Below are 22,085 nucleotides of genomic sequence, written 5' to 3'. Positions count from 1 at the left end.
ACCCCCCCCCAAAAAAAAAAGCAAAAAAACTTTAACTGCTCTTCCAGAGGGCTTACTAATAACACCATGCTAGGGACCAAGCCTTTATCAAATAGGCCCTTTGGGGGAAACTCATCCAGACTCAACACCATCCACCTGAATCAAGTCCTCGGTCAGCGAACACTGTGTACCATGTGTCAAGCACTTCCCCATTTCTGCTGATCTAATGTCATTCCCCAGTTGACCCAGAATCAACGTCATTGAGGTCTTTCTGTACTGCGACAAAACCAGTCACAAAAATCCTCTGCTTGGGGTAATGCAGTTAGGTATGGTGGATAAGCTCACAAGGCGCCATTGCTAAGTCAGGTGATTCACTGACACTGTCCCCAAAAAGGTTAATGTCCTCAGCTTTCTCCCTCTCTTTTTCTCCTCTCTCTCTCTCTCTCTCTCTCTCTCTCTCTCTCTCTCTCTCTCTCTCACATCCCTCACATCCTGACCTATTTAATACCTGATAAAAAAAGAAAATTTCATTCCTCATTTTGAGGTAGTTTTTCCCATAGACACACAGGTCATTCATTTCTTCTTTAATGAGTCACCTCCTAGTATTCTTTCTAAAGCAGGGAAAGGCTTCATTTTTTTTTCTCTGCAATTTCAGCCATAGAAGAACACAATGGAAATCCCATTGTTGACTGGAATGGAAGCCTGGCCACTTATCTACATCTGTAGGAAGGGGAAGATCTTTGAAGAGGGGAAATTACTCAAACCAAATGAGCAGCAGAACATTAGGCTGCTATGAATATAAAACAGCTCTCCTGTGTTCTCTGAAGTGCTTGGTAAGTGTAAGCGCCAATGGTTGAGTATTGGGGCTGGAGAGGTACTCAGCTAGCCATTAAGGGCACTGGCTGCTTTTCCAGGGACCTGAGGTCCATTCCTAACACCAACAAGGAGCTTACAACCATCTGTAACTCTAGTTCCAGGGGATCCAGTATCTTTGTACTTGAGTAGAAAGCACTTTATTAACTGAGCCGTGTCTCTAACCTTTTGATCTTCTTTTTAATATGTGTGTATATGTGTGTCTACCACACACACACACACACACACACACACACACACACACATACTACACATACACTGACTTTTGCGTATATATTTGTTTTGCAGTTTTTAGAGTTAAATCATTGTCTATTCATCTCCATGGGGCACAAGGACATGCCTCTAAGTTTCCCAGTTTCCCTAGTGAATTGAGGAGGGTTTCACAGCATGGCAGAAAATCTTCTCAGGTGCTGAGTGGTTTAAAGTGTGACTTCGAGGTTCCAGAAACCACAGACAAAACTGGGTACAGGAGAGATATGATGTTAAAATGGAGTCATGACCAACATTTAGGAAAACAAAAGAAAAAAAAAAACAACAGAAAACCCAAAAAACCTGATGTTAACATGGGGTCATGACCACAATTTAGGAGAAAAAAAAAAAAACCTTCCTTAAGTATAGAAAGTATGATCACCACAGGAGGCAGGAGGATGACTTGGAGTGTGTGCAACAGAGAGCTTCATTTCTGGCCCTCAACTTTTTAATCCAGTCTGACTCTTGCAGTTCTGGGAATTCAGACATGGTTTGGTCTAGCAGGGTCTAGCAGGGTCTAGCAGGGTCTAGCAGGGTCTAGCAGGGTCTAGCAGGGTCTAGCAGGGTCTAACAGAGTCTAGCAGGGTCTAGCAGGTTCTAGCAGGTTCGGGTTTTTTGTTTTGTTTTGTTTTTTTTTTTTTTTTTTTTTTTTTTTTTTTTTTTTTTAACCCAATGTTGGCTTATGGCCTAGAACAAAGCAGACATTTCCTAGACTTTCAGTCAAGGTTTTTAACATTACTGGTACTTAAGATTTTGTTAAATTTTGAATTTTTCTGTCTTGATTCTCCTGTAAATTCTATGGAACTATACCTTAGTGAAGGAAAAACTTCAAATTTCAAAACAGAGAAATGACATCTCTGAGACCATTGTGACTCATGAAACTAGTGGCCTAAGAAGTTTTTTGGGTTTTTTTGTTTTTTTGTTTTTTGTTTTTGTTTTTTTTAAAGTTAACATCGCAGTTCAGACCAACACGAATGAGAACCAGAGGAAAAATAGCACCCAAGGACAACAGCCACAACACTCATTCATATTGTGTGCAAATTAGCATATAAATGTGACTCAGAAAACATTAACCCCATTGTGTAAGACGCTCAAAGTAAAATGAAAAATAATCCCCTTTCTCTCTTGTTTTGTTTTTCTTTTTTGTTTTTGGTGTGTGTGTGTGTGTGTGTATGTGTGTGTGTGTGTGTGTGTGTGTGTTTGAAACAGGCTTTCTCTGTGTGTAGCCCTGGCTGAACTGGAACTCTCTTGGTAGACTAAGCTGGCCTCAACTCACAGAGATCCACCTTCTTCTGCCTCTTGAGTGCTAGGATTAAAGTTGTGTGTCGCCACACCTGGCTCTTACCTCAATTTTTACTTTTAATATAGAATTCTGCAGTGTGCTCTCTTCCTTTATTAAACATGGAAAAGTGAATAGCTGTAAAGCAGTCATTTTCATTTTAAAAAGTAAAATTGATGAAGGAACTCAATATTTCAGTCTTTTGCAGAAGAATCCTAGGGTAAGACTGGTCCTAGTGGTGCATGACTTTAATCCCTGTGATTTCTAGTCCTGCCAGGTCTACACAGTGAGTTTCAGGCCAGTCAGGGCTACACTGACACATCTGTGACACAACTCCCACACCTAAGACTCAGGGGTGTCTTGGAAGAGGAGACAGAAAGATTGTAAGAGCCAGAGGACCAGGACATCTACTGTGAGACCGTGTCTCCTCGAAACAACAGGGAAGCTTCACCATGATACCTCAACAATATGGCTGCCTACACAAGACCGGACCATGTATACCACCAAGAGAGGTGCTAACATGGAAGGGGGCAATCTTTCTCTTCCCGCTACCCGCTGATCCAGATGTAGAAGTCTCAGCTACCTCCACAGCATTGTGTCTGCCCGCTGCTGACATGCGCCCTGCCAAGACAATAATGGAGTAGACCTCTGAACTGTGAGACATCCCCACTTAAATGTTTCTCTTTATGAGTTGCCATGGTCATGGTGTCTCTTCACAGCCATAGAATCCTGACTAAGGCACGGTATTAAACAGCCTGCAATGAACCTGTAGAATCACCCGAGACGATCATTCCTCAGAGTGCTGCAGAGAAAACAATCTCTCCAGGGTCACTACTCAGAATTGTCTGGAATAACCTAAACCTCTACGTAGAATGCGTAGTATGCGTTTGCACCTCCTCTAGATAGCCTTTATTTACATAAGTACGCCTAGGCTCACATGGGTGAGTTTTCTCAGTGTGCTACATTAAAGAGGATATGTATCTCCCTTAATCCTCTTCTACACAGGAGCAAGAACGTGACATGCACTTTCCAGCACCTTCTCACAGCGTAAGAAGAAACTGACCTATGAGGAGAGGACTTCCCTTACAGCCAGAATGAAAGAATGCAAGTCTGGAGTGAGGAATGAGCAGCCTACAAGAAATGAAGGGTGCCCTGGCCCCAAAGGGCAACTCAAGTTGAAGACCACACAGCAGAATATGCCTGTGATGGTTTGAGCTGAACTCTTAGGGGCATGCGCAGATGCAACAGTGAGGAACAGAATGAGCTCTCTATAAATGGATCCTTGGGTAGTCCTGCTTTGGACAGGTCGCCCAGACATTCAGGTCCTGGAGAATGAGTCAGTGGGTGTGGTAACTTTCCTTTGGAGGATAAATTCATTAAGAGCAGAAACAAACCTGGGACTCTTCTGCTCTTCTCTGATTTCTGCCCAAATGTAGAGTCAGGTATTTAGAGTGGGAGTGTGGCGGCTGGGAGAACCCAGCCATTGTGTCCTTTGAAATTAAGAGCTCTCGGCTTTTCTTCATTTTGGTTCTCAGACCTGTTTGAATTCGTTCTTTAAATAGACCGCTTAGACACCTGGCACAGACTTAATGAAGAGGGATATCATTAATTCTTGGCTTAAAAAGACAAGGCTTTGGAAAAACCCAGCCTTTCTGTGATACAAGGTCAGTGGCTGTGGGCGGCCTGGGCTCACCGCTCACCGCTCACTGCTCACTGCTGAGCACCCTCAGATCTTTCCAGACGGTGAAGAAAGAAATCAGGCCTGAGTCAGTGGGACTGCCACTCCTCTGCCCACTGTTTCGGTGGATTAATGACACACAGCTATCTTCAGTTACACAAGCTGCCTGATCCGGAAAATTCCAGCTAACAGCCTCCTGTGCTCTTTCAGTACAGCCAAGGTTCAAAGTCACTACCCCCAGACTGGCCAGAGCTCAGGGAACCAGAGGTAGTTTCAGCAAGAAAACAACACTTGACCATTTGAGTGGTGTGAAGGAGATGCAGAACTTTTCAAAAGTAGCTCCCATTGGAGCAAGAAATGGCCACTGGGAGTAATGAAATTAGACTAGGTTTGTACGGGGGGCCGTGCACTGTCCTCACAGCAAGCTCGTGTCTGGACTCTCAGTTCTGAAGGACAAGCCTGGAGTTGGAATCTCTTAACCCACCAGGGCATCAGGCACAGAGTCTCTCTCTTATAGGAAAAGGCTTAAGTATCAGGGATGCACAGTAAACAGGAGATTATGAATGAGGGGTTGGGGGAGGGAGCCAGGAGCTGTGCTCAGTGAAACTCTCTGTGCAACCTGAACACAGAAGCCCAGAGGTCACTGCTAGCTGATTGATAATGGTTGGGAGAAAAATTACAGATTTTTTTTTATTATCCATTATTTATTAGGAGTTCCTCCCTAATCATTGATCTAACTACATCCATAGACTCATAGCTCAATCGGAACTATATCTATGCTTGTTTAAACAAATAGTTGTGCTAGGTTAAACCCAACAGCAGACCAAATTCAATATGGGGACCTTGCAACTGTGTCCCTCCCCCAATTCCACTTCATTCCCTTTATTATGAGCCAAATTAGACCAGAAACCTCAAAACCAGTGAAGTAAGTTCTGACCAGTGAAGTAATAATACAATAGCTTGGTTATAAGGAACTTCATAGTAGACCATTGAACATATTGCTGAACAACACTTTGAGGTTTCTGGAACCTTTAAGAAGAGTGTGGGCCAGAAGCTGGCCCAGGAGTGTCACCTCTTCACATCTCCTGATGCTCAACCTCTCAGTTGAGCAACTGAGTGGGTGGATTCTTGAATAGTTCCCCCATAAGTACTTGGTAGAGAACTCAGTGTGGAAACTGAAATATTGCCTTGAGTTACAAGCATAAGTTAGGGTTCTCATTGCTGTGGTAAAACAACAGGACCCGAAAGCAACTTGTTTATTTTATCTTAGACCTCCTGGTAACAGCCTATTACCGAGGGAAGCCAGGCCAAGAACCCGAAGGCAGGAACTGAAGCTGAAGCCGTGGAGGAACACGACTTCCAGGCTTGTTCCTCCTGACTTGTTCAGCTTGTGTTTTTATACCACCCAGAAACACCTGCCCAGGGGAGGGGCCCTCCCACATCAACTATCAACCAAGAAAATGTCTTGCCAACTTGCCTGCAGGCCAATCCTATGAAACATTTTTTCAGTTAAGGTTCTTTCTTCCCAAATGACCCTAGCTTGTGTCAAGTTGACATAAAACTAGACAGCACACCTCTGTCTGACAAATGTTTGTTGAATGCTTATGTATGTGAAGTACTATGCTAAGCTCTCTACACAGAACAGAGAGTATTATGCCTCACTTACATTTAAGGAATGTCAGTCACAGGGAGAGTAAGTAATCTGCACGTGGATATAGATCTGTGAGAGTGGCATTGCTCTCCGTTTGACTTCCAAATCTGTCCTGCCACACTGTTAAGCATGTGGAGCCATTATGCATGTACATCTCTTCTATATATGAACTTCAAACCGGGAATGGCTCAGATGCCCATCAACAGAGGGATGGACTCATAAGTCCAGTCTTAAAATGGAGTACTACACAGCAGTAAAACAAACAACTCAGTCTTTATATATATATATATATATATATATATATATATATATATATATATATATATATATATGATGTTAAACGAGAATAGTACAAGAACAAAAAGCTACCCACCAATGAGTACATGTGGTTCTGGCTACACAAAGCTTAAAAACGGGCATGACTAAACCACGATGCTCTAGGCTGCACACTTGGGCGGCTACTCCAGGGAGAAGGTATGGAGCCTCATTACTGAAAAGGCTTTTGAGGGCTAAGGGGTGGTCGGGCCCTGGGTGCTAATTTCTGTGGTACAGGCAAAGGCGTCTCCATGCTAACCGCCCATTGTCCTGTCCACTTCCATGTTAAGCAGTTTGTATCCCGTAATTTAAGATGGAACCCAACATCAGCCTCACCCCTGTCACAAGGGCTTTTAGGGGAGCAGGCTTGTTTGCCTGTTCAGTTCCACAATACTAGTGTCCCTCACAGACCTCCGTTTTGTGGGACAGTTAACTGGGGTGAATCTTCCTGGTGGTCCTCTCTTCCTAAGTACTTTCTCTAGTGGAGATACCCCTGAGATGTCTAGATTCCTTAAAGAGCATAAATGGCAAAAGAACTCCATGTCATAAGGGTTGCTCCCGCTGTCAGCCTGACACAAACCCAGAGTCACCTGGGGAGAGGGAGCCTCAGCTAAAGAATCGCCCAGATCAGATCTGCCTGAGGCCATGTCTGTGAGGTATTTTCTTTATTTTTTAAATGTATTTATTATTATTGTTGCATGCAGGTGCAGGTGCCAGAGTGCACCTGTGGAGGTCAGAGGACAATGCTATGGAGTCCTTTCCCTCCCTCCATCTTTTGTGGGTTCTGGGGTTTAAACTGAGGTAATCAGGCTTGCTTAGCAAGTGCCTTTACCTGCTAGGCTACCCCGCCAGCACCTGTCAAGCAGTTTCTACCTGAAGCGGGAGGGCCACTCCACTGTGGGCAGTGTCATCCCTAGGCAGGTGGGCCTGGGATATATAAAAAAAAGCAGGCTGAGCAAGCCAAGGGGATAGTAAACCAGCCTGCCTCCATCTTAGGATTGAAACCCATCTTAGAGTAAAGACAAACTAGATTCATTTTTGCTTATGATTAAATCTTTTTCTCAAGGATTAAGCTATGCCCCAGCTGTAGCCTTAACTGCAAATGTACTCCCTGTTCCAGGAAACAGTAACCATGCCTTTGTTTCAAAGTTATGATGACCACCTTGCCATCATGTCTTTGCTTTAGGAGGCTGCTGGGACCAACTTGCTATGCTCATAACCTGCTTCTGACCCTGCCTGTTTGCCTGCCAAATCCTCCCACTCGGAAATCTACCACTGAGCTATAAAAACTTTCTCTTCCCCAAGTCCAACGCTGCTTTCTTGAACCTTGCCCTAGGGGAGAGACAGCCATGTGCACAAATGTAAACAGTTTGCTTTAATTAATTTGGCCATGATGATTTGGGTGGGCTTCTTTCTCTTTGGATCTAACGGGACACAAGCCAGTGAACAGTGTTTCTCCACGATCTCCACTCCAGTTGCTACACTGGCTTCCCCCCATGAGGACTGTGACCTGGAAACCTTCCCTTTTCCAGTCATTTTTGCTCACAATATTTATCATAACAAACCAGAGCACCAAGGGAAACGGGAAGACAGTCTTTCTGTCTTCGACACACGGTCATTTCATTAAGTGTCTCCCACCCCCTTACCTAATTTGGGCTTACATTTAGCTTGTCCAGCCACTGTACTTGAGTATGGTTTCATCTTTTGATATTATACTCATTATGACTCTCAGACTTCAGCTTCCATACAGTCGTCTGTGCCAAGCCAAGGTGGGAATAGTTTGCAGTTAGGAACATTCTTCTCTCTGACTATAGTCATTACAAATAGCATTACACTAGAAAATTTAGTATTACACTAGAAGAGACTCAGAAGACAAGCAGTAGATTCGGAGAAGATATATGGAAATTGTGTATTTGATGTAGGACAAGTATACGAATATGTAAGGAACTTTTAAGATTCAAAAGGAAAACAAGCAACACAAACTTAAAGTTGGCAAAGCTGAGAAGATACCACCCTAAGAAGAGGTAAGGATGGTAAATAAGCATATGAAAATATGTTTTGTTCCTCAGGACATTGCAAAGTAAAATGACAGTGGGGGATAGCACCACCAACAGATGGCTCAAATCCATGGCATTGACAATCATCATAAACAGACCATAGGAATTCTACATTGATTATGGAAACAAAACATGGTAGAGTCACTTTGGAAGAAAACTTGACAATTTCTTACAAAGCAAAGATGCTTGTGTCCCATAATCCAGTACTGACCAAAGGGAGTCAAAAACTTACTTCCACACCAAAGCTTTCCCAAATGTCCCTAGTAGCTTTATTAATAATTATCCATACCTGAGATAATGAAGTTGTTTCTCAGTTGGTAAACAGATAATCAGACTGTGGTACATTTGTACAATGGAATAGTATGAAGCCATCAAAACAAGCAAGCTATAGAGCCATAATAGAAGCATAGCACAGCTTCAGGTATACATTGCTAAATGAAGGAAGCCAGTACGAAAAGGATGTGCACTGTGTTTGTATACATTGCTAAGTGAAAGAAGCCAATATGAAAAGGATGTGCACTGTGCTCCATTGTATGAGTCTGGAAGACTTAGGACAATGGAGACAATAAAAAAAAATCAGTGGTTTCTGGAGGCTTGAGCACCAGGAGAAAGGAGAGAATAGATGGAAGCACAGGTGAGATTTGTAGTCTAGTGAGACTGCTCTAGACCATATGGTGGATAGCTGCCATATCTGTTTGTCAAACCCCATAGAATGCACAATACACAGAAGGAACCCTAGTTAATAATGTGCCAATACTGGCTTTCAATTGAATCACACTGAGGCAAAATCATTTCTATGGTGCTAAGGATTGAACCAGGGACTGCTGCAGTATAAGCAAGTGACATTGCAGGGAGCTACAGGGAATCCCTTGGAACACGTCAATAACAAAGGGAGATAGTGGAGAAGGCTCTATTGAAATCATTCACTCCTTTGCTCAGTGTTCTGGAAACAATCAGAGACTCAATGTCTATTACAATATAACACCTGGCTGAGGTAGTGGACGCCTTTAGCCCCAGCACCAGAGAGGCAAAGGAAGGCAAATCTCTGAGTGTGGTTGGTGCCAATTTGTTCTGTACAGGGAGTTTCAGGCTAGCTGTGGTAGCTTGAATGAGAATGGCCCCCATAGGCTTGTATGTTTGAATGCTTGTTCCCAGAGTTGGTGAAACTGTTTGGGAAGGATTAGGAGGTGTGGTCTTGTTGGAGGAGGTCTATCATTGGAGGTGGGTTTTGAGGTCTCAAGAGCCCATACCTATCCTGGTTAGCTCTTTCTTTGCTCATATTTGTAGATCAGATATAAGTTCTCAGTTACTACTCTAGTATCATGCCTGCCTGCCTGCTACTATGATCCCTGTAATAATGATCATAGACTCTAACTTTCTAAAACCATGAATCCCAAATTAAATGTTTTCTTATGTAAGTTGTCTTGGTTATGGTATTGTAATCATGGCAATAGAAAGTAACTAAGATAACAGTCAAGGTTACATAGCAAGTCTTTGTCGCAAATACACACACATACACACACACCACCACCACCGCTACCACCACCACCACCACCACCACCAACAACAACAACAACATCAACAGAAAAAAGTATTATAGCCAATTTTTAGAAAACAAGCTGAAGTGCAATGAAGACCGATAACTCCATTTCTACCATGAAACAATTGTCTGATTTTAAAGTTAAATTTAAAGTAAAATAAAGGTGGCTAAGAATAACAGGGCAGTCTACATGCATCACTTAAGAGACCATAGAAGCTAAAATCAAAACCTATCCAGGCTCATTTCCCAGTCCTGCCACAGGCATCACTCCTGGACGCTCAGCCTTGACTTGGCTCGTGCACAGCACTGTCGCATCTTCCTTGGCAGCTGTGCTCCTGATGTCCTGGATCAATGCCAGGACTTGGCAGCATCAGAAAGGGCATCCTATCTAACTCACACAGGCAGCACTGCCAAGGCAGGAACTAGGCAGGAATGATGTCACAGACTTTATAATGAGCTTTCCTACAGGACAGGGACAAGACCAGGTTGTGGAAAACTGTGGAGAGTGTGATGATCTGAATAAGAATGACTCCCATAGGCTCATATATTTGAGTGCTTAGTCACCAGGGAGTAGAGCTGTTTGAAAGGATTATAAGGATTAGGAGATCTGGCCTTGTTGGAGTAGGCATGGCCGGGTAGGAAGAGGAAATGTGTTCCTTGGGCATGGGCTTTGAGGTTTTAAAAACCCTGGCAAGGCTTAGTCTCTGTCTCTGTCTCTCTGTCTCTGTCTCTCTCTACCTGCAGATCAGGATGCAGCTCTCAGCTACTGCTCTAGCACCACACTCACTACATGCTCCCCACTGTGATGATAACGGACTCTGAAACTGTAAGCAAACCCCCAATTTTTAAAAAATAAGAGTTGCCTCGGTCATGGTGTCTCTTCGAAGCAATGGAGCACTAATTAAGGCAGGGAGCTTTGTGGATTCTGCGGTGATGGCCTGGCAGATGCTCTCATAGCTTCCAGTCACCTATTGCCAGTGGGCCTCTCTCTTCTAGCCTCCACCACAGTCAGATTTCACTATGAACTCTGGTTGAGGAGGGAGGGCTGGCCACTTTTGTGGAGTCTGCCTCTTCTCCATTCCCTCAAACTTCTTATTAAATGCAGACCCATAAGAAATCCTCGACTCTTGGCGGGGACACTTTTAGAGAGCCCAGTTTTGGACAGAGGCCTCAGTGAGGGTTAACTGCAAGGACAGCCATTGGCTCTGGAGCACTCTGTTATATTTACAAAATGAATGCAAACAACCCTCTGTGAGCACATGAGGCTTTGGGTGATCAGGAATGTGACTGTCACTCACTGACACTCAGGCTTCAGGCCGACTGGCATTCCTGGTGCCTGATTACTAAAGGGATTCCGAGTGATCTAAGGGAGAGGAAGAAATTTAGACAAAGTTCAAATCAGTTTGACATAAGCAAAATATCCAAAGGTGTGATCGCTTTTATACTTACTTTTAGTGGATAATTGTTTTTCTAAAGTTTCTTTTTATTATAATTCACGAAACTACCAGACTGCAAATCAGGAAGCAATCTACTAGTAACAAACTCCAAACAACACAGGGCTTTTAAAACAAATTTGAAAATTGGCGGCCCAGGACAGGTTCTGGCATGTAGAAAGTGTTAATAGTCTTTTTAAAAATATACATATGATTAAACCAGGAGAAGAACAAATGCCCAAGAAATACATCTTTACATAGTAAGAATCCGTTTGAGTCTGCACATGTCCCTGTCAATGCTATTAAATATTCGACTGGTTGGATTGATGACAAAGTGGTGGATGCCCATCAGAACTGTGGTGTCATTCCTCGAGTCAGAAGGAAACCTGCTGGGCGCTGGTGTTGCCTTAAAAAATAGTGACAGTCACAGAATTTTCTTTTTGTCTTCCACAAAACCAGGTTGAAATAATGTGCCATCAAAGACAGAGAATTACCCAGGCCTAATGGCTATAATTCCAGCACTTAGGAGGCAGAGGCTTGTGGATATCTATGAGCTGGAGCCACCTCCAATATCAAAATAAAAGACAAAATGGAAACAAGCAACAACAGTAAAACAAGCAACCACTTGCATCCATAGCCCCTTGTTTTATGAGCATGCTCTTATTACTATCCCTGTTGTTATGATCAATACCTGGCTGGCACAAGCGTCTTGAAGGAAGGCTTTATTTCAGCTCGCAGTTTGAGCATGCAGGTCTCTCTGGAGGGGAAGGCCTGGTGGCTGGAGTGTGACCTGCCTGCTCACACTGTATTCATCCTGTATTCACACTGGTCAGGAAGCAAAGCTGATGCTTAGCTTGCTTTGCCTTTCTTACTTAGCCCCAGCACACTGGTGATGCCCACTCTCAGGAGGACCTTGTCTCTTCAGTTAGACCTTTCTGGAACCTCACTCCTACACACTCCATGAGGTGTGCTTCCTGGTGATTCCAAATCTAGTCATGTTGACAATAAGCATTCATCAGCTTTATATCTAAATTGCGGAAGACTTCAGTGTATCCCAATATATTTTAGCATCTATGTCTTTTCTATGGCTTGCTTACTCCAGTACTTTCCTTGCTTCTTGCTTCCATTGTATTTCATCATGGCTTAGGATGCACAAGAAACTTGTCCAGGAGGTTGAAGATATAGCTAAGTGGTAAAGCCTAAGCAAGTGTGGAGTCCAGGTTTAATCTTCAGTGACCATAAACTGTGATCCCAGAGAGTTTAAAATCTGCCACAAGCATGGAAACATCTAGAACACAAAGCAGGATGAGAGAAATACTCTGTGCAGAATCGAAGGGCACAGAGTAGGGATCGTCATGGACCATGAAGAACACAGAAGATTCCAGCATAGTGTAGAGGGGACAACACAAACAAAGCCATGGAAGGAAGAGTCCTCTGGACGTGTCCACAGAGTAGAGAATAGCTCAGGGATTCTGGCCCACAGAAGGAGAAAGAGGCACTGGTGAACAGCAGGGCCAGAAAGGGAGACTGGCACAAGAACATAGGAAGCCTTCAATGACATGTCAAGAGTTGACACTGGGGCCTGGGGAAACCATGAAGGGTGGAGAAAGGAATGGTATGATCAGTTGCACTTTAGAAATGCATCTTAGACTTCTGTACATAAGAGAGGGAGGAGAAAGGAGTCAGGGAAATCACTCAGGGTAGATGCCATATTTATGAGTATAAGAAGAAAATAAAAGTGATGGCGATTGACCCAAGATCCAGCTGTTTAGATTGGGAGGAAGGGACAGCTGTGAGAAAGTACCTAAGAGCCATTTCTAAAGGTTAAATCTGCAACTTCCTAGGATGTCTGACTTTGGGGAGTATATTTCTGAAGACTAGAAAGATAATTGTAATGCAATATGTCTCTTTTACACTACTGGTTAGAAACGCAGTATGTATTTATTCCTGAACTACCCCACCACGACTCAGTGCCTTACAGTAAGAACTAGACTTCTCCACCAGCCACTCATACTTAAGTACTTCTATAGACATGGCAAGTCTCCACAGCCCCTGAGCATCCTTTACTGTGAGCCAGGCTGTGAGCAGTGCCCTTCACTGGCTCAGGGGTCCCCACACAGCCCTCCTGCATGTCACTGTTGTCCTTTTCAGTTTGCTCACATGGATTCTGCTGTAGAGCAGTGTTGTGTGTGATGCTTAATTTCCATTGCCAATGAGACTGGAATAAAAGACACAGAAGGCATTAGTAAGTGCGTGCTGGGTATGTCTTTAAGGGAGTTTCCAGGGAAGTTTAACTAGAGAGGAAAGAGCCACCCCAAAAACATCATTATGTGGGATAGGGTCCGGAACTGAGTAAAATGGGAGAAAAATAAATAAAATGGGAGAAAAAAGAGGAACCCCCTGAGTACCAGCATTCATATCTCTCTGCTTCAGGACTGTGGAACCCCTGAGCACCAGCACTCGTATCTCTCTGCTTCAGGACTGTGGATTTACTGTGAATACTTCCTTTATACTCTCCTGCCTCCATGCCTTCCCACCACTGGGGACTGTTTTACCTTAAACTGTGAGCCAAAATAAACACCGTGCCCCTTAAGATGCTCTCTGTCTGGAGTGTTCTGTTTTGTTTTCTCTTCTTGAGATAGGGTTTCACCATGTAGCCATGGCTGGTCTAGAACTTTCTATGAAGACTAGGTTGACTTTGAACCCACAGAGATCTGCCTACCTCTGTCTCCCAAGTGTTGGGATCAAAAGCATGCACCACCACACTTGGCTTTTTAGCAAAATATGTAATTCCATTTTATCAAAATGATGAGAAGAGTTACCAATATATTATGTAATCTGATTAACATTACACAGATGTGAATGAAAAGGATTCTGGCTTTAACCCTGTGCTTCTACTCAACAACACTTATTTTATTTGGGGGGGCGAAATTCATGTGTTCTGTTTATTTTTAATGCATAGAGGGTATGTGGGGGGTGTATTTGTGTAACTCAGAGGACACTTCTCTGTGTCATTCTCAAGAATGCTGTCCACCTTCTGTGAAGCAAGACTTCATCGATCTGGAGCTCACCAATTTAGTCTGGAGAACAGACAGCACACGTAGGGATCCTTGTATCTTTCTCTCTGAAGCTGGTGGGGTTTTTTGTTTTTGTTTTGTTTTTGTTTTTTCGAGACAGGGTTTCTCTGTATAGCCTTGGTTGTCCTGGAACTCACTCTGTAGACCAAGCTGGCCTCGAACTCAGAAATCTGCCTGCCTCTGCCTCCCAAGTGCTGGGATTAAAGACATGGGGCACCACCACCCGGCGAAGCTGGTGTTTTTAATGTGGGCTCTGGAGACCAAACTTAGGTCCTATGCTTGTGAGCCAAGCACTTCACTGACTAGGCTCTGCTACAGCCTAGGGATTGCATGTGTTGTAAAGTAGAACATGGCCACATTCCTGAATACGTTGTCTGTGAGGAAACACTGCATCTGAAGGTTTGTTATCATGAGCTGCATTAGCCGTGTGGAAGGTTCTACTCTAGTGTCCACATCTTGTTTGGTTGCTAAGAGTGCAAGCTCCATGTGGGCTGGAAGACAGCACATATTCAAATGAACTTCCACTTCAAATTACATTGCATTCTCACTGACTGAAAAATGGGCAAAGAAGAATTTTGGAGCGAGCTGAGAAATAACTATGCCTACAGATCATGCTGACATTGGGTCTAATGACCATTTTAGAGAGCTTTCCTTTCTTTTTCTTTCTTTTTTTATTTTATTATTTTTAAGTGAATGGGTATTTGTGGCACATATGTATATGTGCTGCATGTGTGTGCCTACTGCTCATGAAGGTCAGAAAATGTCATCGGACTCCTTGGAACTAGAGTTACAGATGACAGTGAGCAGGGGTCAAGCTCAAGCGCTCTGGAAGAGCAATCAGTGTTTTTACTTGCTGAGGCATCACTCCAGTCCCGATTTTTTTCCACATGAACAAGGGCTACATCTATTCATAAATATTGTCTACAACCATGTTCTTATACTTTATCTTCCAGAAGCAATGATTCTAGCTTACACCTGACTTGTAACATTGTATAGCAATGAGTTTTGAAAAGGAACCCAAATTCATTGGCACGAAAGACAAGCAGTGAGACATCTTTTGCTAGGTGAATGGCCTTGCTACCCACAGTGCAGAACTATTCTCCAAGTCCATATTCATTGCTAAGCCAGAGATTTTGACCTAGAAGGCTTGATTCTGTTATAATCTAGATATCTCTTTATCTTTGCTTTAACAAAACAAGTTTTGGAACAGTTTCATAATTCGAGGATTTTACAAGGGAATGCAGCCCTTGATATTCATTTAAACACATGAGGAGGAGGTAACTGCTATCACATATGCATTTGGCTGTTTGAGGCCAAGTCTTAATGAGGCTCACACTGGCCCCAGACTTGCAGGGTATCCAAGGCTGGTTATGAATCTTGATCTTCCTGCCTCTACCTGCTAAGTGCTGAGATTGTGCCAACATGCTCGTCTTAACACTGATACTTTTAAATATAAATATTGTCCCCAGCCTTTATGACTTCCTGTTAACATTACATAGTCTCACTAATTGGATCCTGACTTCTAGATCGGCCTGTGCCACAATTCACTAGGATATATACCAGCATACAGATGGTCGAACCGTGTGCATTCCAAGTGTCTTTCTTACCAGGTTTGAGAGAATCTTCACAGGGGCTCGGTCTTTGGTGATCTGCGGCAGTGTGGCACACCTGAGAAGGCGACACATCGGTTCCAGCAACTGACAGCTGCCAAAAGATCCAGTGAGAGAAAGGCCATTTTATCCTCCGATGAAGTAGCCTTAAGGACATGCTTTCCATTCAACTGAGAGACCTTTGCCCCTGACTGCATTGTTGATACTTGTATGTTTCCTAGGTCTTGTATAGAACTGAGTGACAGTCCTCTCCTGGGGCAATTAGGAGCCAGCCAAGTTGCAGTACATTCCTCCCCACACATTTGCACCCAATCCTTTCTTCAATCACTCACAATGCAGGACAGAAAAAAAAAGCAGGCATGTGCTAATTCTCATCTTTACTTAATTTTTATCCTTAAAGAGAGAAACAAAGAAAACCTATAGGAAGGTATTAATCTGCCATTTCTAAGCACATCGTCCAAAGGATTTTTTTTTTTAAATCTTACATATGCTCAGCAGAGTTACTGGCAAAAACTGTACATTTTCTTCATTTCACCCTTTCAACATCAAATAGGAGGCAGCAAAAATTGGATCAGACTTCAAAGCCTGCTGTGGGCTCCAAGTCACAGAGAGACGCCTCCATTTCACATGCTGAATTCAAGCAGGGTATCAAAGTGCTACCAGAGAACCTCAGGTCCTCTAGCAGAGAGAGGCTCCAGCAGCTGCAGAGTGGAGCACTCAGCAAATCACCTCGGGGAGCAGCCGGCGTTTATTCTCAGCAGCAAATTGCCAGGCTTTTGATTCTCTCTTCACTGTACCTCCCTGTCCTTCCACTGAACCAGGGTTCTTTAGCTGGGCTTTTGTCTCAAAAACTTCAAAATATCACTACAAGTTTCATGTTTGGATGGCCGGGCCAGGCAGTCACAGACAGGCTCCATGCCCGTGGACATGGACTGGGATGCCCACGAACCAGGACGGGACTGAAGGAAGGGTACCAGGTTACCTCAGCCACAGCATGTCCAGCTGCCGTATCTGTCTGTCCTGAGGTGACATCACGGCCTGTTGGGGAACTCTGGGCTTGTGGATGCCTAAAAGGACAACAAAAATCATTATTTTTAAAAATCTTGAAAATTACAATAAAAAATTAATAGGATTACTATTGAAAAAAAAAAAACATTGTTTTCCTCTCCAAAAAGGTATGCAAACTCATCCCTTCTGCTTCTGTTGCATCCTGTGCCAGTCACTGATTAAAGGGATTTACTGTCCCTGTAAAGAAATGCATCTTTCTGGTTATTGTCTCTGTGTATTCCAGCAGATCCACAGCCTACGTGAAGTCTTAAGACCTTAAACTGCCCCTTTTAAAGTTGGGTGGGTTAGTGAGCAATGCCAGGTTTCCAGAGACTTTACTAAGTTTATATAAGGCTGTTCTTTCTGCTTCATGCATTTACCCACCTTCCCTATTTAAGAGGCACAAATGCATTCTGTGGTCAGGTAAGCTTGGGACTGGCAGGTGGAAGATGGCAGAAGAGTCTCCTTGCTATAGGATGCTTCAGCAGTCACAGTACACGCTGGACCTCTAAAGCGGAGGCAGGGCCGATTGCAGCGTCTGAAGTTACCAGACTAAGAACTTAGTAACATCTAGTGAACTATTAAATTTATATAGGAAACAAGTTTGGCACCATTGAATGTAGCCAAAAGCACAAAGCAAGGTCGAGATAGCATCTTTCAGCTAGGCTTGGAGGCACAAGACTCTAATCCTGCTTTCAGGAGGGGTACTGCAAATTGGAAGCCAGCCAGATCTCTCTCTCTCTCTCTCTCTCTCTCTCTCTCTCTCTCTCTCTCTCTCTCTCTCTCTCACACACACACACACACACACACACACACACACATATAAATAAATGATCTTGGGTATATTCCAGCTATTCTGGATCTGAGCTGAGCTTTCCTCAGCTAGAAAGTGAAGGAATTGAGGTAAACTGGTTTTAAGGTTACCCCCAGTGCTGCATTTCAACTCTTATTCATTATTTAAACTGATTAATTCATTTCAATATGTGTGGGCCATTCATGATCACATCTCAGAGGAGGTTATAGCATAGTCGTTTAAAATACATCAGGTCCGGAGGGAAGGGACTGCCATTACTTAGCATCACATGCCTCCCAGATGGAAGGGGAAGGATCAGAGTGGTTGCCTTCCGCATTCTTAATCAGCACCCATCTCAGTGCCTGGGATGCAGAAAGTATGTAGTAATTGTTAGACACATTGGGTAAATCCAGAAATGTTAGGCCACACAGGTCAGGAAAAAAAATATCCTTGACAGTACATTTCAATTAGCTAATATTCTGATTTAAAAAATGTTCTTGAATATCTAACAAGATCTTCACAGCCGGGCAGTAGTGGCACACACCTTTAATCCCAGCACTTGGCAGGCAGAGGCAGGTAGATTTCTGAGTTCGAGGCCAGCCTGGTCTACAGAGTAAGTTCCAGGACAGCCAGGGTTATACAGAGAAACCCTGTCTCGAAAAACCAAAAAAAAAAAAAAAAAGATCTTCACAACCATGTGAGCTGAGCACTTCCATTGTGCCTTGAACACTGAAGAAGAAATAAGGTTCAGAAGGCTTTCCCCCAGGTATCCTAGTGAACACCCAGCACTCCCTACACATTACTGACCCGCGTTGTCTTGACTCCAAGTCCTCTGCGCTCCCTCTGGCCCTGTGTGCCCCCAGTGCAGTCTGGGTATTGGATGAGAGACTCACTCTTGTCTAGTCCAAGGAAATCATGGTGGCTGAGGCACACTTAAGGTTGTGCGCCCTCTATGTTCCTTTGAAGTGCTGGTGAGCTTTAGGGAAAATCTAGAGAGAGAGTGTGGTCCTAGGATTCCTGCCCTGCCTCTGCTTCCTCACCTTTCCTGCCCCAGCATGGAAATCTGTCTCTAGCTCATGGGGCCTTTCAGAAGCCAGAGACCAGTGCAGATGGCTCCTGAGTCTCCCTGGGGCCAGCTGATCAATGGACTTTCTCACCTTCAAGCCTCTGGAAGACTCTAAGGCGCTTAATGCAATGTTTACACTGTTTCTTGAGATGAAACAGTGGGAGCGTGGGAGAAAGTACTGCCTCGGAGAGATACATTGGAAAGTACTTGACTGAACAAAGTTAGGCAGATTTCTTCCCAGGGACTCTAATAAGCACAATGAAATTCTAAGGGGGGGGGAAGCAAAATTACTCTTCCCAAGACATTATCATCAGATCTGGCTCCTGTGTGTTGTGTAATACATTGTAACAATAAGAGAAACCCCATTAAGAAAAAATTCCAAAGTGTATCTTCTTTTTTTCGTTTTTGTTTTGTTTTGTTTTTACAAATCTGAATTTTGGGTGTGGGGTGTGTGTGTGTGTGTGTGTGTGTGTGTGTGTGTGAGATGTGCACATGTGTGCATGTGTGTATGTAGGTCCAAGTTGACTTTGGGTGTCTCTCTCAATTGCCTTTCACCTTATATATTGAGGCAGGGTCTCTCACTAAACCTAGAGGCTGCCAATTTTGGCTAGCAAGCTAGCCAGTCTGCCTGGGGATTCCCTGTCTCTTCCTGCTGAGTGCTATACAAATGACTACCACATATGTGCATTTACGTGGGTTCCAGAAATCCAAAGTCCAGTCCCCATGCTTGATGGGAAGCTCTTTACCCACTGAGACAGCCTCCTGGTCACCTTGTTCTTTCAAAGAATGGAACAAGTCAGGGCTCGGCAATAGCTTGGTTAGCCAAGTGTTTGCTGTTCAAGCATCAAATCCTGAGTTTGCTCTAGGAGTGGATGTAAGTGTGCACCCGTAATCTTGGTATAGAAAGGAAGAGATTGTGGAATCCATGGAGCTTGCTGGCCAGGTGAATTGGCAGTGAGCTCCCAGTTCAAAGAGAGACCCTGCCTCAAATCATAAGGTGGATTGGGCCTCTCTTGCAGAGGACCTGATTTCAATTCTCAGCACCCACATGGTAGCTCACAAATATCTATCTATAACTCTAATGCCAGGAAGTTTGATGTCCTCTTCTGGCCTCTGTGGTGCACATCTATACTTTCAAGTAAAGACACATTGATTAAATAAATAAACCTTTCTTTTAAAAAGATGGAGAAGGGATTAAAGAAGAGGTTGATCTCTGGCCTTTTTACACATGTGCACAAATGAACAAGTACACAAGCACACAAGTTAACTAACTAATTAACTAAGTAACTAACTAACTAACTAACTAACTAAGGAATACAAATGAACAGGAAAAGCTAATTTCCTTTTGAAAGTTCAATGTTCTGGCTCCTTTATGGTGACTTTTCACTAGCTTGTCTGTTCCTTTTATTTTGTTATGTGTATATTTGTGTGTATATATGCTTGAGAACATGTGTCTTATCTCTCTATTGCTATGATAAAACACATTAGATTGGGTTCTAGCTTGGACAAACCTATTCAAAGGACATTCTTGGAAAAAATTAGAAAAATTTGACTATTAGATAACTAACAAGAGATCATTCAGTTTGAAAGTATGATATTTTGTTTCTCTTGCATGTTTACATAAGTAGTATTTGTGTACATGTGTTTGCATGTTCACATGGGTATAGGCATGTGTGTGTGTGTGTGTGTGTGTGTAGGCCAGTGGTTCACAGTGGGTGTCTTTATTGACCATTCTTCACTGTATTTACTGAACCAGGGTCTCTCACTGGACCCAGAGCAGGCTAATTTGGTGAGTCCAGCCAGTCTACTTGTTCCATAGCTCCCCTGTCTCTTTCTCTGCCTTGTGAACACTACCTAGGGTTACAGAAGAACCACCAGGCCTGCCTGCTTGGGGCTTATGTGAGTTCTAGACTGGGATCCTTCCTCACATTTGTGCAGGAAGCCTTTTATCTACTTAACCACCTTCCCAACCATGTGACACTGCCTTGTGAATCTGCACCCAAACAAAAGAAAAGAAAAAACCCAAGCTTTTTAAAAAAAAAATAGTCTTCAATCTCAGTGACCATTCACAAATCAATGATGCTCCATCCTTTAGGATACATATTCAGGGCGCTTGGGCCTCTCAAACATGGCTAGTATCTCCTGCAGATGCCTGCAGGCTCAGCTGCTTGACACAGCTGGTGTGTGAACTATCGAGGACAGAAAACCCCAGCCACCACCAAAAACCCCTCTTCTGGGAATCTGCCTTGGAATAAGGAAAAAAAAAAAACCAAAGAGGCTGGAGTCTAGCTCTCTCCTGTGACAGATGAGAGGCAGCATAGAGGCTGGCTCTCTGTACCCTCTCCTCGGAGTGCCCAGCATCTTTCTTCTGCAGAGAAGATCATGAAGCCAGCTGGCTCTGTCATGCTGTACTGGTAACACAGTGGGAAGTCACTGTGGGCTAGGGTCTCGGCCTCAGCTTCACAGGCTCTGAAATTCAATTTGTCAGTTCAATGAGGAATCATGGAAAGGGGGTTAATGGAGTTATCCTAACCAAACGTATGGAGTCATATTTGAAAAGCAGGAAGCTGGGGGTATGATTTCTGGAAGGGGCAGCAAATTGGACCCCATTTGTTCCTTCACTAGCTGGTTACTATAGTCTGGACACTAAAGGTTAGAAAGGCGGTCTTGGAGGATAAGGCTCATCATTGCACTGTCCGACAGCTGGCCTTTTCTGTAGCAGGGTTAGCCTCTGTCACTGTCTTTTTTTTTTTTTTTTTTTTTTTTTTTCTGAGACAGGGTTTCTCTGTATAGCTGTGGCTTTCCTGGAACTCACTCTGTAGACCAGGCTGGCCTCGAACTCAGAAATCCACCTGCCTCTGCCTCCCAAGTGCTGGGATTAAAGGTGTGCACCACCACTGTCCAGCTTGTCACTGTCTTTTTTTTAAAGATGAGAATCTGTTGAATCTGCTTCCTAAGCTTCATTTAAACTGCTTCTTTGGGTACTTGTTATTCATTTTGATTAAAGTTACATCTTATCTTGTATCGATTACAGCTTATTGGTGCCTAAACAAATTAAGACACGCATTAGTGCTACACACTTGAAAGCATCTGCTAGTTTCAAAGCAGGGCAGGTTGCAGCCTCGTCATCACAGGTTGGGTTTCCTTAGCTTCCTGGTGACTCGTAGGAGTCGTTTCTGTCAAGCTTGTTTCTCACATGGCAGTCCTGGGAGGAAGGTTACTCAGCACAGCTGGCAAACTGTCCCTGCTCCTTTGATGACATGGGACAAAACAGTCTTTTAGTAAAAGATCCATTTCCTGCTCCAAGGAGCAGCTATGAAACAACCCTGCAGACAGAGTACTCCAAGCAGGATGTGAATAGGCCTCTTTGGCCCTTGAGGAACACAGCCAGCTCTCTCTCTCTCTCTCTCTCTCTCTCTCTCTCTCTCTCTCTCTCTC

General features: G+C 43.6%; 1 protein-coding gene across 1 annotated transcript in view; it reads right to left on the bottom strand.

The window, feature by feature from the left end:
- The window catches only part of Myo3b (myosin IIIB), a 403,285-nt gene that overhangs the window by 70,537 nt on the left and 310,663 nt on the right, over positions 1-22,085 (bottom strand). Inside the window, exons 33-34 of the mRNA XM_031370554.1 lie at positions 16,724-16,808; positions 15,739-15,835 (exon numbers count right to left, since the gene is read on the bottom strand). Of these exons, the coding sequence (XP_031226414.1) occupies positions 15,739-15,835; positions 16,724-16,808 (182 nt within the window). The remainder of the gene's footprint in view (positions 1-15,738; positions 15,836-16,723; positions 16,809-22,085) is intronic.

Source organism: Mastomys coucha, unplaced genomic scaffold (assembly GCF_008632895.1).
Source record: "Mastomys coucha isolate ucsf_1 unplaced genomic scaffold, UCSF_Mcou_1 pScaffold15, whole genome shotgun sequence".
Taxonomy (NCBI): Eukaryota; Metazoa; Chordata; class Mammalia; order Rodentia; family Muridae; genus Mastomys; species Mastomys coucha.
Note: the sequence above shows the minus strand (reverse complement) of the source record. Positions and strands in the feature narration are given on the sequence as shown.